General features: G+C 49.3%; 1 protein-coding gene across 2 annotated transcripts in view; it reads left to right on the forward strand.

Moving 5' to 3' along the window:
- The window catches only part of LLGL2 (LLGL scribble cell polarity complex component 2), a 68,908-nt gene extending 53,810 nt beyond the window's left edge, over nt 1-15,098 (forward strand). Inside the window, exons 17-27 of one of the 2 annotated variants that reach the window (XM_075903670.2) lie at nt 3,983-4,133; nt 4,936-5,052; nt 5,540-5,706; nt 6,535-6,799; nt 7,473-7,626; nt 8,752-8,789; nt 9,270-9,317; nt 10,056-10,098; nt 10,321-10,375; nt 10,776-10,837; nt 14,400-15,098. In XM_075903670.2, coding sequence (XP_075759785.2) covers nt 3,983-4,133; nt 4,936-5,052; nt 5,540-5,706; nt 6,535-6,799; nt 7,473-7,626; nt 8,752-8,789; nt 9,270-9,317; nt 10,056-10,098; nt 10,321-10,375; nt 10,776-10,829 — 1,092 coding nt within the window. In that variant the 3' untranslated portion in view covers nt 10,830-10,837; nt 14,400-15,098. The remainder of the gene's footprint in view (nt 1-3,982; nt 4,134-4,935; nt 5,053-5,539; nt 5,707-6,534; nt 6,800-7,472; nt 7,627-8,751; nt 8,790-9,269; nt 9,318-10,055; nt 10,099-10,320; nt 10,376-10,775; nt 10,838-14,399) is intronic. The other variant, XM_075903671.2, reaches the window with a different exon arrangement.
- The last annotated feature ends 8,869 nt before the right edge of the window (nt 15,099-23,967 follow it).

Below are 23,967 nucleotides of genomic sequence, written 5' to 3' on the forward strand. Positions count from 1 at the left end.
GTGCTGCTGGAGATGTGCATCTTGCATCGATTTTTTTTTTTTTTTGTCTGCCAGTGTAGACCTGGCCTAAGTGTCTACAATAAAATGTAGCTCCTACCGATATAACTCCCCCTGTCCATACCAACTTAGCTCCACCTCCGCGAGACGCGTAGTGCTTAAGTCAATGTAGTTAAATTGACAGTGTAGACACTACTTAAATCCACCTTCCTTTCAGATATCATCCCACAATGCCCACATGGACAGTTTGAAGTCTGTACATGCGCTTCTGGTGGGGACATGTACTTTGAACAGAAGGAGCTTAGTGTGGATGTGTAAAACAGACTAAATTACTACAGTGGCTGTACATCAATGTAGAGTCATAGAATCATAGAGCTGGAAGAGACCTCAGGAGGTCATCAAGTCCAGCCCCCTGCTCTAGGCAGGACCAATCCCAACTAAATTGACCCAGCCAGGGCTTTGTCAAGCCGAGACTTAAACACCTCTAGGGATGGAGACTCCACTACTTCCCTAGATAACCCATTCCAGTGCTTCACCACTCTCCTACTAAAATAGTTTTTCTGAATATCCAACCTGGGATACATAGGTTGTAACATAGGTTGTTTAGTTTATAACATAGGCTTGTCCTTACTGTACCAATTAAGGCTTGGCATAATGGCCTTTACTCTGGGCATGCCTACAAAACTAAGTTGATCTAATTTAGTTTGGTATACAGCTGGCACAGTAATTACATCACTTGTGTGTATGTCTGGTTTGGTCCTTGTGTTGGCAGTGCATGCTGACCAGGAGTGTTTGTATCAGTTGGCAGTGTGGGGCATTGCAGGATGGCTGGTGAAAGCTAATAACAGTCTGTGTAAACTGACCACATCTCCCTAACTACATCAACATTGACTTTATGCCTGTTGGGATCAGTCAAGGTAAGTCAACCGTAGCAGGGCAGTTACATCACCAGGAGTGAAATTTTAGTGTGGACACTTATGTCAATGTAAGCTGCCTTGTGTCAACGTAATTCCTGGAGCGTAGCAGATCTGTCTTACCCCTCCTAACACTGGTAGCATAGACATAGAATGCTTAGCTAACTTTGTTTAAATCATCCACTGGAAAAACCCCACTGTACAGAACTGAAGTTATGGAGTGGAATAAAAATATTAATAAAATGCAGAAATTTGTTTAGGACCAAAATTGAGCTTTATTCTTATCTTGTTTTCTCCTGCCTTACACAACAAAGAGGTTCTAGGGGAGATTGAGGGAGGTCCTATACCCAAAGTTAAGTTTCCCTCTAGAAAGGACTCTCTCTAAAGGTACTTATTTGATGTCCTTCAGAGACCAGGTGAGTGAAGTAAACTTTCATTTGATTGATTCTGCCGCTGAGGGGTCTATTCAGGTCTGGGAGAGATCATCAGTGTCGCAGCTAAACACAAGGTGTTAATATATTGCAAGAAACCATTCAATTAACACCTCTGCAGTCATAAGGCAAAGGAGAGTTAGTGGATTGTTATGATGAGAGAGAACCAGTGTCTTTACTAAGTCCATGATTTTGGGTGTCCAGCAGAGTTTGAAAGTATTTAAACTCCATCTTTTAAAAGTGTGATGTGGGTTTCCTTTGAAGAATCAGACTGAGTGGGTTTGTGGTGAGGATTCACCCCAAGGTGATATGGAGATTTTTGCTTTTTATCCTTTTCCTGAGTGCTCATTTGAGAGCATAGTGATCATCTTGTTTCCCCTGCATAGTTGTTGGGTATTTGATGTACTGGATAAGATGCACCACATGTTGTGATACAGACAGGTGTAGTAGGGATGCTTAAGTATAAATGACTTAACTGGTTAACCAGTAAGCATTTGCTTATTGGTTAACTGTGTCGGTTACACTCAGTGAAGCCTCCTCCCTGGAAGCCAGGCAGACAAGGGCTGGTGACCCCTCACCCAGGGGAGGCTTCACTGCTGAGCTTTATACTGCAGAGCGCACAGTGTGAGTAGCTGTGTAACCTCTGAGATTTTCAGCAGTTACCTGGTTACCCTATTTCATGATTAACATCCCTGAATGTGTAGGAGCCATGGATCTCGAAAGATGTTTGGAGGATATTGATCATCATAGCAATGGAGATATGGCCGCAGGCTTTGCATCTGTTATAGCAGTGGCGCTACTGGTTTGAGTTGGTGTATACTGGTCTGTGGGGAGCTTGCTTCTGATGAGGAGTTTGAAGACCAGAAGAGGGACTATTAGAAAGATTTCTTTCGGGACATGGTCCCCATCAAGTATAAGTTGCAACTATTTTTTTATCCCATGTGGGTTTCCCTATGGGGTGTCATGTAATAGAGGTGTGCAGTCAGTGGCTGTTTTTCCTGAAAGTACCTACTTCAGTTCAGGGAATTAGGATTTCCTGTTCCATGGTGCAATCTACTTCTCTGGTGCAGAAATGTGGTGCAGTGTTTTTAAGCACACTAACTTGCGTATCCAGGACTTTTTCCTCAAAGCATATTCTGTGGCATCAGTGCCTTGCTGTAGATAACTGATTTCTTGGTGTAGCTGGGTTGGTTGATGAATCTGCAGAAGTAAGTGTGGTGGTCCTTGAGTCTTTAATATTTGTCTGCAGCTTCTGTTATTGAATCTGATTGCAGTGTTTGGGAAGTTGATGCTGGGGTGGGAGGCTATAGAGAGTTTGATGGATTTGAGGTGGTAGAAATCTCAGAGTTTAGGCCATCTGTTCAGCAGATTGAAAAATTCATCCATTTTATTTCAGGTGTGTCACTGATTTCTGTGGAGCATGGTCCAGAAATTCTTCCACAAAGTGATCTATGAAGAGGTTGACACATTGGGGAAACATTTTAGTACCCATGGCTGTTTCTGTGGTTTGCTCAAATTATTGTTGAATATCCTCACCCATGGCAACTTTATGAAAGTGGGTGAATTTTGGCAGTATGTTCAGGGTGGCTACCTGAGTGTTGTCCATTGTCTTGTAGATGTGAGGCAGACATTGATGCAAGGTTCATGAGCCTTTTCAGTGTATAAGGAAGTGAAATCTGTTGGCCAACAGGATGTTCTAAGAATCTGTTGATCTTGTGGTGTTTGTGGAGGAGGTAGGTTATGTCCTGGAGGAAGTTTGCCCTTTATGTGGTGAGTGGTTAGAGGAGGGTTTCTTGAGTAAGTGCACCATGGCCAGATGTGTGTCTGCCTGGGTTCCCTTGTTTGTGTTTCTTGGGAGATATGTAGAAGATCCCTGGGGTGTGTTCATGGGAATAGGGTGAGAGTTTCTCATGGAGTTGTTTAGGGAAGGATTTAATGATGTCTTTAAATTCCCATGTGAATTGTGGTATGGGTTTGTCTGAGTCCTTCATAGGAAATGGAGTCAGATTGTCATTTGGCCTTTTTATGTAGACATGGTCCAGGACTACAATGACACCCCCTTTGTGTGCTTGCTTGATCCCTGTTTGCTGGTTGGATTTCAGGAGCCATAAAACGGTCTTCTCAACAGAGGCTGGTCCAGTAAAAGGTCACCAATGGAAGTTGATCTAATAAGATATTCCCTCACCCAACTTGTTTGTTTTATATGCTGGGACCAACATGGCTACAACACAAGCAATGATGGAAGATGTTTGAGTCCATTGCTCCCTCAGTTCAGCTGATTGGCCAGTGTGGGAGAAGTGCAGATTTTTTGCAATACGTAGGCAGGAGTTGGGAATTCTGATTTTCATTTCCTTATCTCCTTGAATCCTACAGACAAACTGAATAGCCCTGATCCCTTTCAAATGGCCTCTGCACATTCATGCTTAATGAGATGCCCAGGTCTGAGCTGGAACATCCTGGAAGTATGAATATGTAGAGTCCATTTTGAAGAACCTGAGTTAACAAGTAACCTTCATTTCCGAGAAGCTGCTAATCCCTTTTGCTGCTACACTAGAAGGGATTGTTGAGGAGGAGGAAAAAGATGTTATGTCAGAAGTGACCTCATCTCCCTTCTTACCCCCCTCTGTTCTTCTTGTGAAGGTCCAAGAGGCGAATTCCAGGTTTGACCAGGTTGCATTACAGGAGATGGAACTGGCTCCAATCCAGAGGAAGATTGAAGCACGGTCTGCAGAAGATTCCTTCACCGGCTTTGTGCGCACCTTGTACTTTGCAGACACCTTCTTGAGAGACAGTGAGTAGAATGAGCTCTTCCCCAGCCACTTTCTCAAGAAGTGAAGAGAAAGCACTATGGTCTACTAGATCATAGACCCTGCACCTCCCTTTTTGTTCTCCCTGCAGCATTGAAACTGTTCAGTCTAGGGCTATAGTAAATGACTGAGAGCAGAGCTGTTCTATGTGATCATTGGCCGCTGCTGACTAGCCCATGATATGAGTTCACTTTCTTGGGGGAGTTTGAAATATGTGGCTTTTTTCAAAGATGATGAAGATTCTTTGGCTTTAAAGGATAGCATGTGTTCCCTTTAATCCTGGTGGAGAAGCAGCAGATGCCAAACTGATACTACATTTGAATTTCCCTCACCCTGTGTGCGCATGTGCATCTGCATACAGACAGTAGAACCGCTCCATCACATTTGAAACCTCCTGGGTTACGTCTACACTGCAGGCTTTTTGCGCAAGAACATTAGTTCTTGCACAAAAACTTGAGCATCTATACTGCACGTGCGTTCTTGTGCAAGTAAATTTAGAGTAAAGCGTCAGAACAGAGGGCTTCTTGCACAAGTTATTCCTCTCCCCTCAAGGAATAAGCCCTCTTGTGCAAGAAGGCAGTGTAGATGGGCAACGGGTTTCTTGTGCAAGAAACCCCATGGCTAAAATGGCCACCAGAGATTTCTTGCACAAGAGAGGGTCCACACTGCCATGGATACTCTTGCACAAAAGCACATGGCAGTGTGGACACACTCTTGCACAAGAAGCCCGCAGTGTAGACGTACCCGTGGAGTAACAACCCGCTCATAGGCTTTCTCCCTGCCCAGGTACCCGTCACTGCCCCTCCTTGTGGGCAGGCACCAATGGAGGCACAGTCTATGCGTTCTGTTTGCGGGTTCCGCCAGCGGAGAGGAGGATGGATGAACTTGTCAGGGCAGAGCAGGGTGAGTATCACTCAGTAGTGGAAACATGGGAAACAGCCCTAATGGGATCAGAGGGGCTGCTGTCGTATACCGCTAGGAAGGCACGAAGCTGTTGGTTACAAATGGAGAGCAAGATGACTTGGAAACAAGTCAAATTGTTTGACCACACTGCATAAAAGCGATTGAATTATTAGATGCATTTTCTAACCTAGGATGGCTTTCTTGTGGCTGATCAAAATGCTTTAAAAACTACTCTTCATAAAGTGGCATTTCTAGAATCCTGGCTCTAGGGCAAGCAGTTAATTAACATTTCTACAGATCCAGATGCTGGTGCATAAGCAAAGGAGGCAAACACACAGCCGCATGGGTTTCACTCCTCTTTTTTAAATCTCTAGATGGAAGACTAATTGGATATAGAAAAGCATTGTCTCTCCAACAGAACGTGAGAGTTCCAACACTTTGTGCTTGTTGCATCCTTCTCACCCTTGTCCATGTCTTGTCTGTCTAGCCAAGGAAATTCAGCTAATGCACAGGGCTCCTATTGTGGGGATACTTGTCTTGGATGGGCGCGGCACTCCTCTCCCAGAGCCACTGGAAGTAGCACATGACCTTTCTAAAAGCCCTGATATGCAAGGCAGCCATCAACTTCTTGTGGTTTCTGAAGAGCAGTTTAAGGTAAATACCATCCCCATTCATCTCATCGATATAAATTCCCTCGTTTAAAGTATTGATCTGTACTCCTAGGGATGGACTTTAGTAGCTCCTAGGAACTGTGGTCTTGGACTAGGCTCTGTTGTTTGGCACTGCCCAGACAGATGACACTCCCTGCCCAGGGCGAGTGGGAGTTTAGCATAATGCAGATGGAGAATATAAGGATGTTTGTGGATTTATTCAAAGCTTTGATAGCTAAGGTAATTGGGCACTAGGAGAAGCAAACTGGAGTTAAGGGGACATGTCCCTTTACAAGGTGAACTGAGAATTGGTAAGTGTTTGAAAATTGTTCAGTTTTCTTTTTCAGACTAGCACATAACCAATAAGGAAGGAAACTGCAGGAATAATTTATCAGGAGAGCTCCTTGTTCTTTTAATGTGATAGTGGGCTAATCCTAATTTTTCCCTATGGATAAACTTTGAGGCTTGAGGGGAAGGGGTTTGAGAGAACAGGAGATGAAGCATAATGAGGGTCTCTGATTTGAAGCCTTATGTCTTCTCCCAGTGAAGTCAATGGCAATGTTCCCATTGACTTGAGTGAGAGTAGGAACAGGCCTGAAGTTGGGACCGTGGCTGGCTCCACTTATGCCTGTTCACTATCCCAAGATATCCAGGCTTCATGTTAAGCAGGAAGCTAGATTCAGACCTTCATTTCTGTGCATGGTGCAGAGCAAAGATGCCCTGTGAGTCAAGGCTTTGTTAAAGCAGGAGGGAGCCAGCACCCTCCCCAAACTGGGGTTGTTGGCAGTATACAGAATGGAGGTTTGTGAAGTGTCTTTCTTTCTCCTGGCAGGTATTCACGTTGCCCAAGGTTAGCTCCAAACTGAAGCTCAAGCTGACAGCACTGGAAGGCTGCAGGGTACGAAAGGTGACAGTCGCTAACTTTGGCAGCTGCAAGACCAATGAGTACAGTGAAAATGACCTGGCCATCCTCACGAACCTGGGAGACGTTCAGATCATCTCTCTGCCCTTCCTAAAGTTGCAGATCCGCTATCCCTGTATCCGCAAGGAAGATGTGAGCGGCATTGCATCCTGCGTCTTCACCAAATACGGCCAAGGTATTGGCACGAACAGCATAAGCTCCCCCAGATCACTCGCCTCTGCCGTGTCTTCAGAACCCTTGTTTCACTCCTTTAAACCTAGCAGTGGTTTTGCTTCCATAATGAGCCAGCTGAATCCTCATAATAGCCAGTCAGGTGTTAACTGACTCGCAGTCGATTGTGGTGTCTTCTGTGCTCCATGTTTCTTTTGAGGCCTCAAAATAAGATGTCTCTATCTTGGCATCTCCCTGGGCTGCTGGATGACTTCTTGTGTCACCGCTCCCCAACGCTGTCACTTCACGCTGGCACCTGTGGAACAGGTCTTCCAAGGCCACTTGTTTTTTCCTTTCACCACTCCAAAGGAAGCAACCAATCTCCAGTGTTACTGGAAAGAGCTTGCCGCTCAGGCTCCTGTCCTTAGGGCAGTGGCTGAAAACTTTTGGACACATGGTGCACAGCAGCTTTAAAAAGAGCACAAAGCCACCATCAGTTCAGTCGCTGTGTTGACCCCTTGATGAGGCAGGTGCAATTCTTCTCCAAAGCCCCAGTGAGTAGGTTTGGAGGAAGAGTGAAGTAGCCCTTTCCGTTGAGAATAGAGCAAGTTTCCCTTTAGGCAGTGGTTCTGGCTCCTGAGCGTTTGTTCTGTCATGAAGTTGGTCATAAGCAAATGCCTTTACATTTTTCCTTCTAGGTTTTTATCTGATCTCACCATCAGAGTTTGAGAGATTTTCTCTGTCTACCAAATGGTTGGTTGAGCCCCGGTGTGTTGTGGACACATCGGAAGTTGCAGGCAACAACTACTTGCACAACAAGTCTGGCATGGAGAAGACTACAAGGAAATTCAGGTAGGATTGTCTATCAAGTTCTCTGTAGGAGCAACTTGCCTCTCGTTTGCTTTTCCATTGCGGCTTTTATACTTCTGACCTTAGTCCTGTCTGGATCAAGCCAGGGAGACAGTGTTACAGAGAGTTCTAAATGTTTTTGTATGTGCCCTCCAAGCTCTCGGTGATGCATTATCTTGTGGAGCAGAGTCTCTTCTTTCCAAACAGGACTGGGTAGGGCTTTCTTTGAAGACTTAACTTGCTCTGAAACGTATTCCTGTGCGGGCCTATTCTTCAATCCTGCTTTTGCTATTATGGCAGCAGGTCCCGCAGGACTTGCAGGATTCCAGTCTTGCTGCAGGGCTCTGGCATGAGGCAGTGTAACTCTCTCCCTGGTCCTTTCCCTACCAATTGGTTACTCACTCCCTGTGCTTCACAAGTCTGGGGGTCCCTCTGGGGTCGCCTCATGCCAGAGCAGGGTTTCCCAACCTATGGGTCGGCACCCAAGTATGGGTCACCATTACATTTTAAAAGGGTTGCCAAGTGTCTCCCCAGGTGGCTCTGCCCTCCCTCCTCCCCCCGTTTTTTTAATTGCCTTGGGTCACCAAGTCTTCCTGAATTGTCAAAATGGGTCCCCATCTGGAAAAGGTTGGGAACCGCTGGGCTAGACTATTAGACTAGTGCTTAATTTACATTTAGGCAATCAGAAGGTTTGTTTCCTCCTACCGACTTTCTAAGAGTAACATCTTTTGAGGGCATTGCATGTGACTTCCCCATTTGCACTCTATCCTGCTGATTGTTTGCAGTATATTGTGTAACAGATTGGGGATTGTTGGTGCATAGTTGAACGCTGGCGTTCTTCCTCTGGGAAGCAGATCTCCCAAGAGGTGGTCTGTGCTGGCACAAGTCCCCTGGCAGTGAGCTGTAAAAAAAAAAAAAAAAAAAGAGGCATTCTGGCCACTAGGGATCTTCCCTGTCAACCAGCATCCTAATGCTTCTCTCAGCTGCTTGCTTAGGACACCCCTCTGCAGTAGCATGGCATGTTCCGATTGACCCAGAGGAATCTTTGTCTGATTTGTCTGATCTGCCAGCTATGTACAAGAATCTACTTGCCCCTCATACATTTTTTTTTTTTAACTTTTTCCCCAGGGACTCGGCCAGGAGTTCTGGTGAGCCTGGAGAAGATGGTAAGCAGGCAACAAATGCATTATTTAACTTGTATAAACAATTTTTAAGCTTTTATGGTCAGAAGTCCTATTTTCCTCCGAGGATAGGCATGAGGAGGTGTAGTGTTGCAATAGATACGAAGCTCAGTTTGAGATGGAGATGACTACTCCTCACACCCAGAACAGGCTAGTGCTATAGGGGAGAACCTTCAGGTGACCTGGCCATGGCCGCTTCAAGTTCTACGGTGGGCTGATCTTGGATTACTTAGCAAGGGAAGTGCAGCTGTGCTGTGAAGAAGGGATTGTGGGCATGAGGAGTCTTTTATTATTTAATGAGCACTTTGCTGTATTTGTCTCTAGAAGGAGGCAGACTGGGCTGCTTAATCATCTTTGTATGTTGTGGTGGTCCCCATAGTGCCCATCACTGTAGTGTTCTAAGTGCATAGTGCCTCTGTCCCCCAGGAAAAGTATCTGGATGCCAGCTTGTTTTCTGCCTTTCAGAGAGGAAGTCTGCGAGGCTGATGGAACATGCCTTACTCAATGATGAAAGTGAGTGAGATACAACTGTTCCTGCTGGAGGGGCCACTCCTCCGATTGATTGGGGGGGGGGGGGAGAGATGTAGCCATCTCTGGTGGAAGCATGAAATATTATTCATCCTCTTGGTGATAGCAGACTGTTGTAGCACCAAAAACTACGTTAAGCCAGAATTATTTATTTGCATTAGTGTATCACCTAGGAACTCCACTGGGCTAGGTGCTGGACAGACTCAACTGAAAGATAGTCTCCCTCCCAAAAGATCTGGACTAGCTTTATTTCATGAATGAGTGAGGATGGGAGTGTGCCAAGGAAGAGAGAGAAGGAAAGCTCTGCTTAGCTGCCTACTTGTTTCCATGGCTTCCTAGTCCTAATATGCACAAGGAGTTTCACTTTCCAGCAGTACCTGAGAATGAAAGGCCAGTGGAACTGGCTGTCTTGGACTGCTAGCATGTTGGTGCTGGCAACCTTTCTGGAGATGCTGCTTCACTTCTGTGCGCCAGCCTGTTTAAGCCCCTTATTTAGTGTGTTGTGACTGTCAGACATGTACTACAGCAGAGGCATTTTAAAGGTCTGACAGCCCTGGAAGAGGTAGAACAGGTTTTAAAGGCCCTTCTGAAGTGAGGTGCCGTAGCAGTAGCAAGTGCAATCGAGCTTTTCAAACTGAACCCTTACAGTGCTATACTGATGGAAACAGAGGCCCTGCATGTTTGCTGCCACTTCTCACTGCTCTTTAACTGTTTGCTTTCCAGAAGTTCTGAAGGAGATCCAAAGTACCCTGGAGGGGGGGAGAGGGTGAGTACCTTGTGATCAGCCTTCTCTTCTCCCAGGGGGCCTGAGAAAGGGTGGGAAAACGGGAGGAGACCTGGCACAATGGCAGATATTGTTGCAGAGAAGCACGAGCCACTGAGCAAATGTCTGTTGGCGAACTGCTCCAAAGAGAAGCTTTTTCTACACAAGAACAACTCCCTGAGGTGTTTATGAATAATCCTTTGTCTCTTTCTCTTGGCAAAACAGAAGCCATCACATTTCCAAACCCCAAAGGAGCAGGACTCTGAGTACTCGCATACAGGTTCAAATCAACCCACACTATTCTATGGGCAGGCCACATGGGTTTAGGTGGCTGAAGATGGGACTTGGGACAGGAGCTCTAGGGATCTAATCCTGGTTCTGCACTGACTACCTTGGACATGTGTCTCTCCGTTCCAATTCCCTTTCTCTACACGTAGGCAATAGGTTACCTCATGGGTGTTGGGCTTTAACTCCTGTCCAAAGAACACTTTGAACTGTTCAGGTGACGGGTTACAGATGTGCAGGTGAATGAGGCAAAATACTTTAGCGCTTGGTGGGGAACCCAGGGTTTCCAAGGATCTGCGGAGAGGATGAGTGACTGCCTGCCTGACAGCTGCATGAACCTATCCAAATAGGCTGATTGCATTTCACTGACGGACTTTGCTCCCTTGTCATTGCAGGAGCTATGGAGAGCGAAATTCAAGAAGAATTCACGTAGGGCATGGGCTGAGTAATGGAGGAGGTAGGTGAGGCCACGGATATTTCCAAGCTCAGATGCAGCAGCGTGGGGCGAGAAGTGATTGGACAGTATTCCCAATAAACAGAGCACCAGATTGCAGTCCAGAGTGCCAGGAGTGCTCTACAGCTGTGGTTCTCAACTGAGGCTACATGTACCTGTGGGGGGTATGCAGAGACCTTACAGGGGGCACATCCATTCACCCAGAGATTGGCCTAGTTTTAGAACAGGTACACAAGAAGCACTAGCAAAGTCAGTACTAACTAGCGTTTCGTATGGACAATGATGTGTTCATACTGCTCAGATGCTGTACTGTGAAATGGAAGTGTAGTATTTATAGCCCGATCCATTTATTTTTCTAGTCACATGGTAGCAATGAGAGCGTAAGCAATCACGGCACTAGTGTGCTGACACACCTTTGTATACTTGTCTGATTTTCTAAGCAGGCAGTTAATTGCAGTGAAACTTGGGGTACATGTGACAGCAGACTCCCGCGAGGGGTACAGTAGTTTGGAATGATTGAGTCACTGCTCTGCAGATCCCCTCTGCCTGGAGGGGATCCTGTTGGCTGCCTGAGAGGTCTGTTTGTGTCTGAGCAGCCTGGGTGCCGTCTGAGCAGAGTGCTGCCCTGGTCCTGAGTGGAGCGACACAGGTTCCTGAAAGCCCTGCTTGCATTTTGAGCTGCTGGGATGTGCTGTGGGCACCCTGTGGGAGCTGCTGGGAGACCAGAGTGCTCTAACTGGGAGATCTGGGGCCTGGAGAACTCCTCTGCACACCACTCCCCTCTTTCTACCCAGCTCTTTGCAAAAAGCCATGAGTAGGCTAAGCTCTGGCTGTTCTACACTGCTGCATTTACAGGGCTCGACAAATTATGGAAAACTCTACTTGCCAAACAAAAAATGGACTCGCCACCTCCCCCCCTCCCCCAAAGTGTTTTTTATGGTATAAATTCCGAATAAGAACAGTAATTACTAATATGTTCTTAATAAATATCACCCAAGTTATTAATAAATATCTTATAAATGTCTACCTTTTCCCTCTTCTGCCATGTCTCCTCCCCTTGCTCCATCAGCTCCCCTGGTGCCTGCTGCTCCCCACCCCTCATGCTCCTCTGCTGTCCTGACTCCTGCCCTTCTCACTGCCCTCAGCCCTTCTCTGCCCCCCTGTGCCCACTGCTCCAGTAGCCCCATTCTGATCATGTGAGCTACTCCTCCTCATCCCCTCTCTTAATACCTCCCTCTACACACCTGCCCTGCCTCTCTCCTCTGGTGCTGGTTCACCCCCTGCAGGTGCCTGCCCTTCTGCTTCACCCCCAGAATCTTCTGGCTTCTGCACCTTCCTGGTGCCTCCCCCTTCCCTCACTTCCTCCTTTGCCCTCTTTTTCCCTGATACCCACTCCCTCACCACCCTCTGCCCCATTCCCTTCATGACCCTGTGCCCTCACACATGCATTGCTCATCTCCACCTTCCTCATGCCCACCCCTTCTTTCAAGCCTTCTCCCAGCACCTTCCCCTCCCCCCTCTAGCCCCTAGTGCCCTTCCCCTCTCCTCTCCACACATCACCCTGTCCCCCCTCCCACTGACACCTCCCCTCCTGCCCTTTTCCTCATTGTCTGCTCTTGGCCCCCTGGCATTTCTTCTCCTGCACCTCTGTCTGTTGGTGCTTTCCCCTTTCTTCTTCTTCTTCTCCTGACCTCCTCCCCTCAGCACAAGCCTTTCCCCATATTTTTCTCCTCCCCTCCTCTCCCCCCAGCCCAGCCCCTTCCTCTCCCCCAGGGACAGCTCTAGGTTTTTTGCTGCCCCAAGTAAAACATTCCCCCCCTTCCTTTTGTTTTCTTTTACACGTTTGCATTTTGCAATGAGGTTTTTTGTTTTCATTTTTGTCCCAGCATTTTAGCCCTATAAATAGCATTTTCATTCTTCCTTTTTTTTTTTCCATAAAGGCAAAGGCGCTTCAAGTGAACTTCCCCTTTCACTGCTGCTGGATCACAGCAGCCTTTTCCCTGCCCTGTCCAGTCCCTCCCTATGGGCAAGCACCCTTCACTCCCGAGCCACAAGGGAAACAGGGTGCAGGGAACAGTGGAGGGGGGAGGGGACGGGGTGGCATGGGGAACAGGAGGTACAGAGCCAGAGGGACATGGGGATGGGGGGGGAGGGCAGTGTGCGGGGTGCAGTGGAGGCACGGGGAATGGGATGTGAGGAACGGGAGGGCAGGGATTGGGGGGAGCAGGGTGCAAGGGTGGCACAGAGCCAGAGGGAGAGCAGGGGATCCAGGGTGGAGGGGCGGTGTGGGGAATGGGTGGCGGGAGCCAGAAGGGCGCGGGGCGGGCGCAGTGAGCCGGGCAGTCGGCTGGGAGCGGTCTCTCACCGGCGAGGAGGCTGGGGCTGTGGCAGGACTAAAGCTGGCGGGGACACGCAGCCAGAGCCGAGCTGCCGCGGCCCTTTAAAATCATCTGCCGCCTCCTCGCGCCGCAGCTGCCCGCTGAGAATCGCCACGGTTACCCCTCCCTGGCAGCGCTCTACTCTGCCGGCCGGCAGTTCAGATGGGGCCGTGCCGCCCGTAGTTCAGGCTTCAGCCAGCCTGTTACAATGGCCCACCGGGCCAGTCCGCCCCTGTACTTGCCCTGGTGAGCGGACAAGTGTATTTGTCGAGCCCTGTGCATTTATCATGGCCACGGGGAAACCCCTTGCAGGGTACACTCATCTAGCCGTGATAAACCAACTTGTCCGATGTAGGGATGTTAAATATCAGTTAATTGAATAGTCGCGTAACTTCATGAATTCTTATCAGTTACTCGACTATCCTACGCTACCAGGGGCGGGGCCAGCAGCCAGTGTGCTCCGGCCCCACTCCTGAGGAGCCCCTCACCCTCCACGCTGCCTCCTCTTTATCAGAGGCAGCAGTGTGGGGTGCCAGGTGGGAGCTGGTCCGTGAGGGGAGCCAGTTTATAAACCAGCTCCCCTTGCGGACTGGCTGCCTGTTGCCCCCTGCTGCTACCTCTGATGGACAGGGGCTGCCGCTGCCTCTCTAGGAGGAGGTCTGAGCTCGTGGATCCAGCACAAGCTGCAACTGAGCCTTGCTGCCTGCCCACTTAGTTCCTAATTGGCTTTAAAAGCAGAGCTGTTGCAGGAGTAGGTCCTGCCCCCGGTGGGAGCTGGGACTGACCCAGGCTGCTGGCCAGACTGCTTAAAAAAATGTACTGGCTGGGCCGGGGGAAAGGGGCGCGTGAATGTTTGTATTCTCTAGCATTAACCTAGAAGCTCTTGCTTATCAGTTAAACTTCACTATTACATCCCTCGTCCAGTGCTGGTGTGCAGGCTGCCTGTCTTCTCTGCGGGAGTGTCTGGCAGCCAGAGCATAAGGCCTGATACTTGGGGTTTGCATAGGGACGTGAGTTGATCTTGTGAGCATTGCTATGAACCCCAGAGCAGAGATCAGACTGGCTCTGGTTAGCGTCCAATGAGTTCTACAAACTGTATACCCATCCGTGACTGAATCGGGGTTGGTGGACAGGAAGTTACCTGTTGAGAAGGATTCTAATGTGGCACTACTTATTCTTTCCCTAAGCTGAATGACCAGACCTCAGTGAAGCTGCTGTGACTTGCTGGCATTGGACCGAGTGCCGTAACACTACTGACTGCGGGAAAGCTGTCCCATGGAGAGGAGGCCTCTACTTCTCCCTGCACAGCAGGAGACAGAGCTGTGACTCCCCGCGGGTCTGCCTGCCTCTTCCTCTCCCCCTCGTGCCTCACCAGAATCCTCCTCCTCCGGGAGTCTGCCTTGCACAGACTGGCTGCTCTGGTGCACCACAGGCCTCTGTGTACATCTTTGTAACTTTTTTAACGTTTGCACAATGATCTCTTTTCTACTGGGCTGGGTTTTAAATTATAAATGTTACTGCCCTGGGTGCAGAGTTTTACTAAACACACTGTTACCTCGGAGTGGTTTAAGATTATTTTTTGTACAATTTTTAAAATCCTGTGGGTGTTTGTTTTTATTGGAAACGTATTTTAAAAATGAACTTTTTTAAAAAACAAAACAAAAAAACAAATGAAATAATATATCTGTCATTTTAGATCCCTGTGGCTGCTGTAACTGGTATTTGAATGAGGCATTCCGGATTTTGTTTGACGGTACTGTTAACTGGTTTTACGGATTTGGGTAGAATCTATTTTTGTAGCTGTTCAGATTGGAGGAAATTTAATCAAACTTGATCTGTTTCAACACTACATTGCTCTCTTTGAAATAAATGAAAACGCTCAATTACCTTTGTGGTCGTGGTCTGCTCCAGTATCTGTCACTTCAACAGATTCCATGGTGGGGACTCGCCAGCAACTGCGATGTTGCTGATGGACCAATTCTAATCAATACATGTGTCTAATTAGAAGGCAGAGCTGTTACCCTTCACCTCACTTGCCTCCTTTATCCACAGATGGGGGAGACGGGACTTCTGACTCCACCCCTCAAAGTCTGATCTAGAAGCACTTTATCCCATCATAATTCAGAGCAAAATTAGAAAATCTTGGGGATTCTCATGTGCTAGTATTGAACGCTGGGTAGCAGGGGATTGTACATGGGCCTGTTGGGGGCAGAATGCAACTCCCTGGTGCTCTGAGCCCTTTCAATCACCACTGTCGCTCCAGGCAGTTGTTCAGGCTGTCTGGGGAGGTGGAGGCACCGCATGATGCACTCCAGGTAGTGCTGGGTGGAGGGATGGGGGACTGGGATGTGTTCCAGGCAATACTGGGAGCTGGCTGCCCTTGGCCCTGCCTTTTCTGGTGAGGCCCCACCCCTTTTCTAGGGGCCTAGTGTGACTGTCTGCTCCCCAACTGTGCAGTCCACTGAACCAGCTATGAGCTGTATGGAAAAGCTTTAAGTAGGAGAAACTCTTCCATAAACAGTTGTTCCCCCACCCCCATCCCAAATCATTTTATCAAGCTAAAATTGATCTTGTTTTCATTACTGATCTGTTGGAGGGTGGGTGTTGGTAATGAAGAGGGGAATGTGTTGATCTGTTCCAAATCTATTCAAGACTCATGAAGGGTAAGTTTGGATTTGTTTAGACTTCCAAGGGCTGCATAGCACCTGGGTTTGAAGCAGCAACTATTTTCCATCCCTGTCCCTGGCTGGCAGAGCTAACGTATGTACAAGCACTACTTGGCCCTGCTGCTGAGAGGCCCCTGCTGTGGAATCTGATGGGAAGATGGTCAGAATATGGTGAGAGACTGTATCAAAAGCTTTGCTAAAGTCAAGGTGTATCATGACCACAGTTTTTCCCCTGAATCAGCAGAGCTAGCTATCGTAGAAGGCAAGTAGGTTGGTCAGTCATGACTTACCCTTGGTGGATCCATGTTTGTTTTTGATCACCTTCCTTTCCTCTAAGGCAGGGGTTCCCAAACTTTTTGACATGCGGACCAGTAAATCCATTCACAAGCTTTTGGAGGACTGGTAACATTCATTTGCATATCCATTAAGCAAATGATGAATATTCAAATAAGCTGTTTCTGGTCCTCCCAAAGCCCCCAGTGCCAGCGTTAGCAAAGCTTTTGATACAGTCCATGTATCCAATCCATATTCCCTTAACTTGCTGGCAAGAATATTGTGGGTGACTGTAAGATGGATAGAAAGCTGGTTAGATCAGGGTTTCCCAAACTTTTTACTTTAGTTAGAACCCGGGTTTTTTTCAGTACTGTTTTGCAGCCCAAAAATATAAATGCATATAATGAAAAATGAATAAATTTTCAGTGTTTCACCTGGCTGCATCCTCCACACAGCCTGGGCCAGGGCTTGAGGGACCTGGTACCACATGAGCACTCCAGGAGCAGAAGCAGATCGGGGATGGGGTGTCTGGCTAGGAGGAAGGGTGCAAGGAGGGGTAGGGTTGCCAGGTGTCCGGTTTTGTACTGGACAGTCCGGTATCTGAAGGTTTTGTCCGGGAGAGAAATTGAAAAGTTACCAGACCTATAAAATGTCTGGTATTTTCTAATTAGGTAAGTTTTATAATTAGGTGCATCAGTCCTTAGCTGTGAACTGCCTGGCTGGTAGATGTGTCCACTTGCCAGGTAGTTTGCAACCACTCGAGGGGGGGCAAAATGGAATCCCTGGCCAGACTCACTTGTCTGCATGTGCCCAGGTCAGTCCTGCTTCTCCCCTTCTCCTTCCCCCTCCCCCCCTTCTCCTCCTGATCTCCCCAGTCCAGCCTGCTGCTTCGGGTGGCTGGTTCCTCCCACGGCTCAGCCCCGCTCCCCTGTCCAGCCCTGCTTCTGGCAGCTGGTTCTCCCATCCTCCTCCTGATCTCCCCCAGCCAGCACTGCTGCTGCGCCCCCCCCCCCCCCCCCCACCGGCTCCTGTCCACCCTGCTTCCACCACCTGCCCTCTCCGATCTCTGCTGGACAGCCCTGCTACCCCCAACCCTGCTTCTGCCGCCCCCCCAATCTCTGTAGGACAGCCCCACTGCCCCCAGCCCTGCTTTCACTGCCCGCCTGCCCGGATCTCCGCAGGACAGCAGTGTTTCAGAATAACTGACGTTATTCCGAAATAACACAGGCCACGGCTACACTATGAACAAGCAGTTATCTCAATGTCAAAATGTGAGGCCGGGGGACTGCTTACTCCAACTCCTGTAATCCTTGTTTTACGAGGAGAGGAGGAAGTCATGGGAAGAGTGCTCTCAGACCTCCTGCTACGTAGATGGCACCAAAAGCTGAAATAAGCTATTTCAACTTAAGTTACGCAATTGACACAGCTCAAATTGTCACTTATTTCAGCTTTAGCCCTGCTGTGTAGCTGCACCCTCCGTGTTTGTTTCAAAAGGGACTCCTTGAGGATCCACCTCCTTCCCTTTTGTTAACGATCAGCAGCTGCTGTGCTTAGGTACTGAAGTTGTCTGCTGCTGTAGGCAGAGGATTTGATGACACTTTCTATTTCTAAACATGAAGGCTGTGTCTACACTGGCATGAATTTCCAGAACTGCTTAAAACAGAATACTATTCCGTTTTCAGTTTTTCTGGAAAAGGAGCGTCTACATTGGCAGGCTGCTTTTCTGGAAAAGCCCTTTTTCTGGAAAAGTGTCTGTGGCCAATGTAGACGTGCTTTTCCGGAAAAGAACCCCGATTGCCATTTTCTCGATCGGGGCTTTTTTCCAGAAAAGACTACTGGGCTGTCTACACTGGCCCTTTTCTGGAACAGTGTTCCGGAATAAGGACTTATGCCCGAGCGGGAGCAGAATAGTTTTTCCGGAATAGCGGCTGATTTTGTACAGTAGAGCGTCGTTGCTTTTCCGGAAATTCAAGGGCCAGTGTAGACAGCTCGCAGCTTATTCTGGAAAAGCAGCTGATTTTCCGGAATAAGTGGCCCAGTGTAGACACAGCCAGTGTGTCTCTTTCGTGGGAATGGCTGGCCTGGGAAAGGAACATATCCCAGCAGCTCCCGCGGTACTCCTCTCTCACCCCGGTGCCCCACCAGAGAAAGCTGCACACGGCCATGGAGGGTAACAAAGGGAGAAGTTTAATGGGACCTATGCACCAGCTAGGAAAGGGATCAGAGGAGCAGCCTGCATTGTGTGTCCCTCCTACCATGTTTTCCAGTGGAGTAGGAGGAGGAAAGCCAAAATCCAGCTGGACTGTAAAACACAATGACCTTCTTACCCCACCCCACAGACCCCTCTCCTTTGACAGTGCTGGCAGCCCAAGGAAGGGGAATGGGCAGGAGACAGGCCAATGGCCTGGCAGAGAGCATAGGTACAGGGACGTGGTCTCTGCTCCCTCAGAACAAGGGCGAAAGCTGCTTTATTCCCCAAGGGCAGCTGTGCAGCTCATTCCCTTCAGGGGAGCTGCTGGTAAAGGAATCAGGCAGAGAGCAGCCAGGATCCGTGTGTTCTGGACCACCCTGGGGCTACAGCTACGCTGCTGTGTGTTGCAGAGGAGGATATGCAAATTGTGCTCTCATTTGCATATCCTTTTCCGATTCTTTTTGTGGAAGAGATTTTTCCAATAAAAAGCCCCATGTAGTCAGGGCCATTTGTCAAGGAAAAAACCCTCTTTCACAAGACCCCTTATTCCGCGTAAATTGAGGCTTACAGGGTCTTGTGAAAGAGGGTTTTTCCGACAAATGGCCCCGTCTACCCAAGGCTTTTTATTGGAAAAACCTCCTGCAAAAAGAATGTGAGCACGGTTTGCGTATCCCCTTCCGTAAAAGAAGATATTGTCGCCGTAGCCTGAGGCTGCTACTCCCTTGCCTGCTTGGGATTCCAGCAGGAGGGGATGTGAGTGCTATGCAGTAACTGGGCATTATGGCCTAGAACAGTAAGCCACTGGCCCTGCTGTTGCTTGTTCACTGAAGGACTATAAAGAAAAACGGTCTACAGCCCACTGTGGTGTTGCCTAAGGAGGCTCACTGAGGAGCTGCTTGAACCTCAGCCACTCCCTCAGTTCTGTTGCTGCTGTTACAGTTGCCAGAGGCTGTGATTGGAAAGGGGGGTTGTGGTGCTGAGTCACCTTGACCATGCCTAGGCTTACAAGCTTGCAGCAGTCCGGCTGTGCCACTGTAACCGGGCTCGTGCAGCTGTTAGATCGACATGCAGGAGCTCCGTGAGTGGTGCTAGCTGTGGCTGCAGAGAGTGACTCCTACCAACACCGCACTGCACGTGAAGTGCTTATGGCAGCAAAACCTACACTGCTGCAGGAGTCGGGGGGAGCGGGGGAGTTTCCACTCCTGAATGCCAGAAGTTTTGCTGACATAAATGCTAGTGTAGGCATGGCCTTAGTTACAACCTGACTCCAGCAGGAGGAAATCTTGCCAGGGCCAGCTGAGGGGGTAGCTTCCTAACCCCACTACCCCGTCAGCCACTCACTCCTCTGGGCTACCCCAGCCTGGCCTTTGCCTTGAAGTTTGCAGAGAGATGGATCCTGGCTCCAAGTCCCCTCCAAATGTCCACTCAGCCCCTGAACACTCGCTGCCCTTAGAAATTCCAGGTCTCCCAGTTCTGGCTTAGCTCACCACTCCTGCATCCCACACAGCACTGGAGCTCAACTATAGTAAAACAATTGAGAGAAGAGATTCAAACAAATACATGATGGAAACAAATGATCACACACAAACCAAATCATCAAACGCTGAGGCTTACTCATTTTAAGTTTCCTAGCTAATACAGTAGATTTTCTCCACCCACTAAGTTCAGTCTTTTGCAGTGATTGTTGGTCTGTCATGAAGCACCTAATAAACCATCTTGTTAGTCTTTAAAGTGCTACATTGTCCTGCATTTTGCTTTGTTCCAAGTACCTCTTCAGTGAATGGATGCAGGTGTCTTTCTCCTCCTCCCCCCCTCCCAGCTACTGAATCAGTCTTTTGTCTTTATTCATAGACAGGCACTCCCTTTGCTGTCCTTTCTTTCCTTTCCCCTTCCAAGCAATTTGTGTTCATGGTTTGTGTTTGCTGGATTCTATTGACTTTCCTGCAGCGGTGGAAAGGTGGACAATGGAGCAATAGGTTCCATAATTGGCTAGTTTGGGACGGGGGACATCTCCCTCCTGCTTGAATGGACCATTGCCCAGCCATTTCTCTTCAAGGCCTGTTCTGTAGGTGTTATCTGTGCGTACACCCTGTGATGATTGAGTATCTGGAAGTCGGAAGCTTTCAGCAGCCATCTTACATGCTACCATCGAGCAACTCAGTTTTGGAAGGCCAGGGGGCCACAATACTCACAGCACATGCCGAGAGCTGCAGCTTAAGTGTGGTTGCATATACATGCAAATAGCTTCTTTCACACTGACGGGCATGAATACAGAGGTGAAGGCAAGACTACACAACACGCAGGCCCTGTTTAAGTCAGTTCTGCTGGTATTATCAAATGCAGCATTTACCTGATTTCCACTCCTATGACAGCACTTTTCATGAGTAATGACAGTCCAGGAATTTAACTTCTACAACACATCAACAGAAGACCATTATATTGATGACTCATTTGTTTTGGCTCCCACCCGCGGGTCGCGTGTTGAGCCCTGTGTAAACCCAAACTGCGCTGCGGGCTGCAGGTCGAGTAGCCCTGCTTTATGGCTAACCAGCATGAAAGCAGTGTCCTGTGTTGAGAGTTTGTCAGGTCTGAGACACAAGCTGCTCGGACGGAAGAGTGGCCCCTTTGCCAGTTAGCACCAAGCATCCTCCTGGCCTTGGTGCTCCTTGGACATTGGTACAGTAGCGTTAGCAGGGGCTATTTTACAGGCATTGGTTCTGGACTCTTACCTGGGCAAGGCATCTGTCTGCCTGGTCACAAGGCCCTCACGGTGCTAGGGGCAAGGTCTCCTACCCGGAGCAGCTTACTGTTGTGTATGCTCAGACCTGGCAGACTCGGCCTCTAACAGACCCACGGTGGGGACCTGTGAGTCTGGCTGCATCTGCCAGCTTTCTACAGCTTTCAGCAAGGGCAGTCACACCCAACAATGCCCCTCTCCCTCCTCCTGTGTCTAAAAACATAAGTGCATGTGCAGCCCTCCTCGTGGTCTCCTCCCACTCCCACCCACAGCTTGTAATATCATCAGCTTGTGACACACTAAGCACCACCGCTGTTTGCGCAGCTCAGAGTTGTGGGTGGTTTGTCATCCACTGGGCGGCTTGTGGTGACACGGAATGAATCACGGCTGTGTCCCTGGAGCGGCTTTTAGAGGGCAGTGTGGCACTAAAGTTCCACAGTTTGGGTGTCGCCTCCATGTTCACGTAGTGAGTCGCCCTTCGTTTTCCATGGCTCTGTCCTTTACGCATAGCGAAGCCAGGTGGACAGTCTGTGGGATATGTAATCAGGTCTTGAGCCCACAATTTTCTCAGAGCCTCCACTTGCCTCTCGGTGACAGCTCTGAGACAGGGATATAATAGTGCAGTCAATTAACAAGTTAACCAATAAGCAAAAACGTATTGGTTAATGCTATAGACTACACACATCCGCCCCCCCCCCCCCCCCCCACGCGCAGCCCAGCTTTTTTTAAATTTTTAAGCAGCCCGGCCAGCAGCCCGGCTAAGTCTTGGCTCTTGCCAGGCCTGGGTCCTATCCCCGCTGCAGCTCTGCATTTAAAGTGTATTCGGAGCCAGGTGGGCAGGCAGCCCAGCTCAGTTCCGGCTCAAGAAGGGTCTGGAAGCTCAACCCTTCCACACACACACCCCTCCTCTCCCCCACCCTGGACAATGGCTGCTGCCACCCCACAGTAGCCTGCTGCTGTATCAGAGGCAGCAGTGCAAGGTGACAGGCAGCTGGTCCGTGAGGGGAGCTGGTTTTTAAACTGGCTCCCTTCACAGACCAGCTCCTGCCTGGAACCCTGTGCTGCTCCCTCTGATACAGAGGCAGCACTGCAGAGAGGCAGGGTGCTCCTCCAGAGCGGGGCCGGAGCGCACTGGCTGCCGGCCCCACCCCCAGCGACTCTAGAACAGTTGAGTAACTGGTAAGAATTCATGAGGTTAATTGACAGTTCAATTAACCGATATTTAACATCCCTACTCTGAGATTTTACGAGCTTTGGCCAAAGGACCAGGGGTTCCTGCACGTCAGACAGCATCTTGACAGGTGGCGGGAGGGTGATTGGAGATGTTTGTACGGGAGCAAATGCAGGTTTGTTATTGTGCAGTCCTATTCCCATATGTGCATGAGAGTAAGGGGGCAATGTTCACGCCGCGCACCCTGCTAAGAGCTTTGGCCCAATGCCACCAGCACGGAGACCAAATAACAATCCATGGCCTTGCAGTCTCAAAAGCACCTCACATGACACTTGCAAGTGAAGAGGCCTGGTGTAGGCCAAACACCAGCCAGGCCTGGCCTTACCATGAGGGGAACTGAGGCGGCCGCCTCAGGTGCCAGACTGTGGGGGGCGCCACTAGGACCCAGAGTGTAGAAAATTGTGTCTGCCAGGGGTAGATGAGAGTGCCGCGGGGCCCAAGGCAGTGCTACGGGGCCCCGGGCAGCAAAATTTCGCGGGGCCCCGCCCTTTGACAGCACATGCGCCGTGGTGCCAAGGCGCATGCGCGGGGCCTCGGGAAGCGCGGGGCCCGGGGCAGCCGCCCCGCTCACCCTGCCCTAAATCCGCCGCTGGTGTCTGCTGCTGGTGCATATGGGGCCGTCATTTGAGCTCCCCGTCTCAGGTGCCAAAATGCTGTGGGCCGGCCCTGACACCAGCAGAGAAACACAATGTGCATTGGCAGGGACCTCCAGGAAGTGGGGTCGAAGCTGAGGGTCTGCCCAGTGAATAAGACTTTGCATATCCCCGTGCTTCTAGCTCCGGGACACAGCTAATGAACTCTGCCTGCCGCGCCTCAGTGTCTGTCAGCCCCAGTGCAAAGTATGATTCTGAGACTCCCTTCCCCTCTTCATGAATCGAGGGCTGGATGGAGCCAGATTCAGTCCAGGCCCTGTTTGCATTAGGATTCTCTTCTTCCCCGAGTGGAGCGGAGGGGAATTTTGGCCTGTGATTTTGCAAGCATCACCTCCAACAACAACCCCCAGCTACAGGATGCCTAGGGCTCCTGCTACTCCTTACACCAGCGGTTGTCAACTAGGGTACATGTGTCTCTGGTGGTACACGGACTCTTCCACAGGGTACATCAACTCTCCATATATGTCTAGTTTTACAACAGGCTACATGAGAAGCACTGGCAACGTTCGTGCAAACCAACGTCATACAATGACTTGTTTATATTGCTCTCTGTACTGCACGCTGGTATGCAAGTTATGGCAGCAGGGAGAAAGCGAAGCAATTTGTCGGTCGCAGGGGGCTGGGGCACTTGCATGTGTATGTCTGGCCTTGAAAGCAAGTCGTTTTTAAGGGAGGAGAAACTTGGGGTGTGCTAGCCAAATCAGACTCCTGAAAGGGGCACCGTGGTCTGGAAAGGTAGGGGAGAGCCACTGTCATAGGCAGTTGGGTCTTGCTGAATTGTAAGCCGTCGTGGTGAGGGATGTTAGTGTACAGAGAAGTGATCTGTGGTGAGGGTGGGGAGATGGTATCGGAGGGAGTTTGCTAATGTCTGAGGCAGGGGTGAAAGCAGCTCAGATTTCTTACAGGTACTGTTGTATTGCAATCCCCTGGGGGGGTGGGTCAGGGCAAGTGGTGGGGGGCGGGGTTTCGATAGGACAATACCCGGAAGAAAGGTAAGTGCGAGA

This window comes from Pelodiscus sinensis, chromosome 20 (genome assembly GCF_052426305.1).
Source record: "Pelodiscus sinensis isolate ZL-2025 chromosome 20, ASM5242630v1, whole genome shotgun sequence".
Classification (NCBI taxonomy): domain Eukaryota; kingdom Metazoa; phylum Chordata; order Testudines; family Trionychidae; genus Pelodiscus; species Pelodiscus sinensis.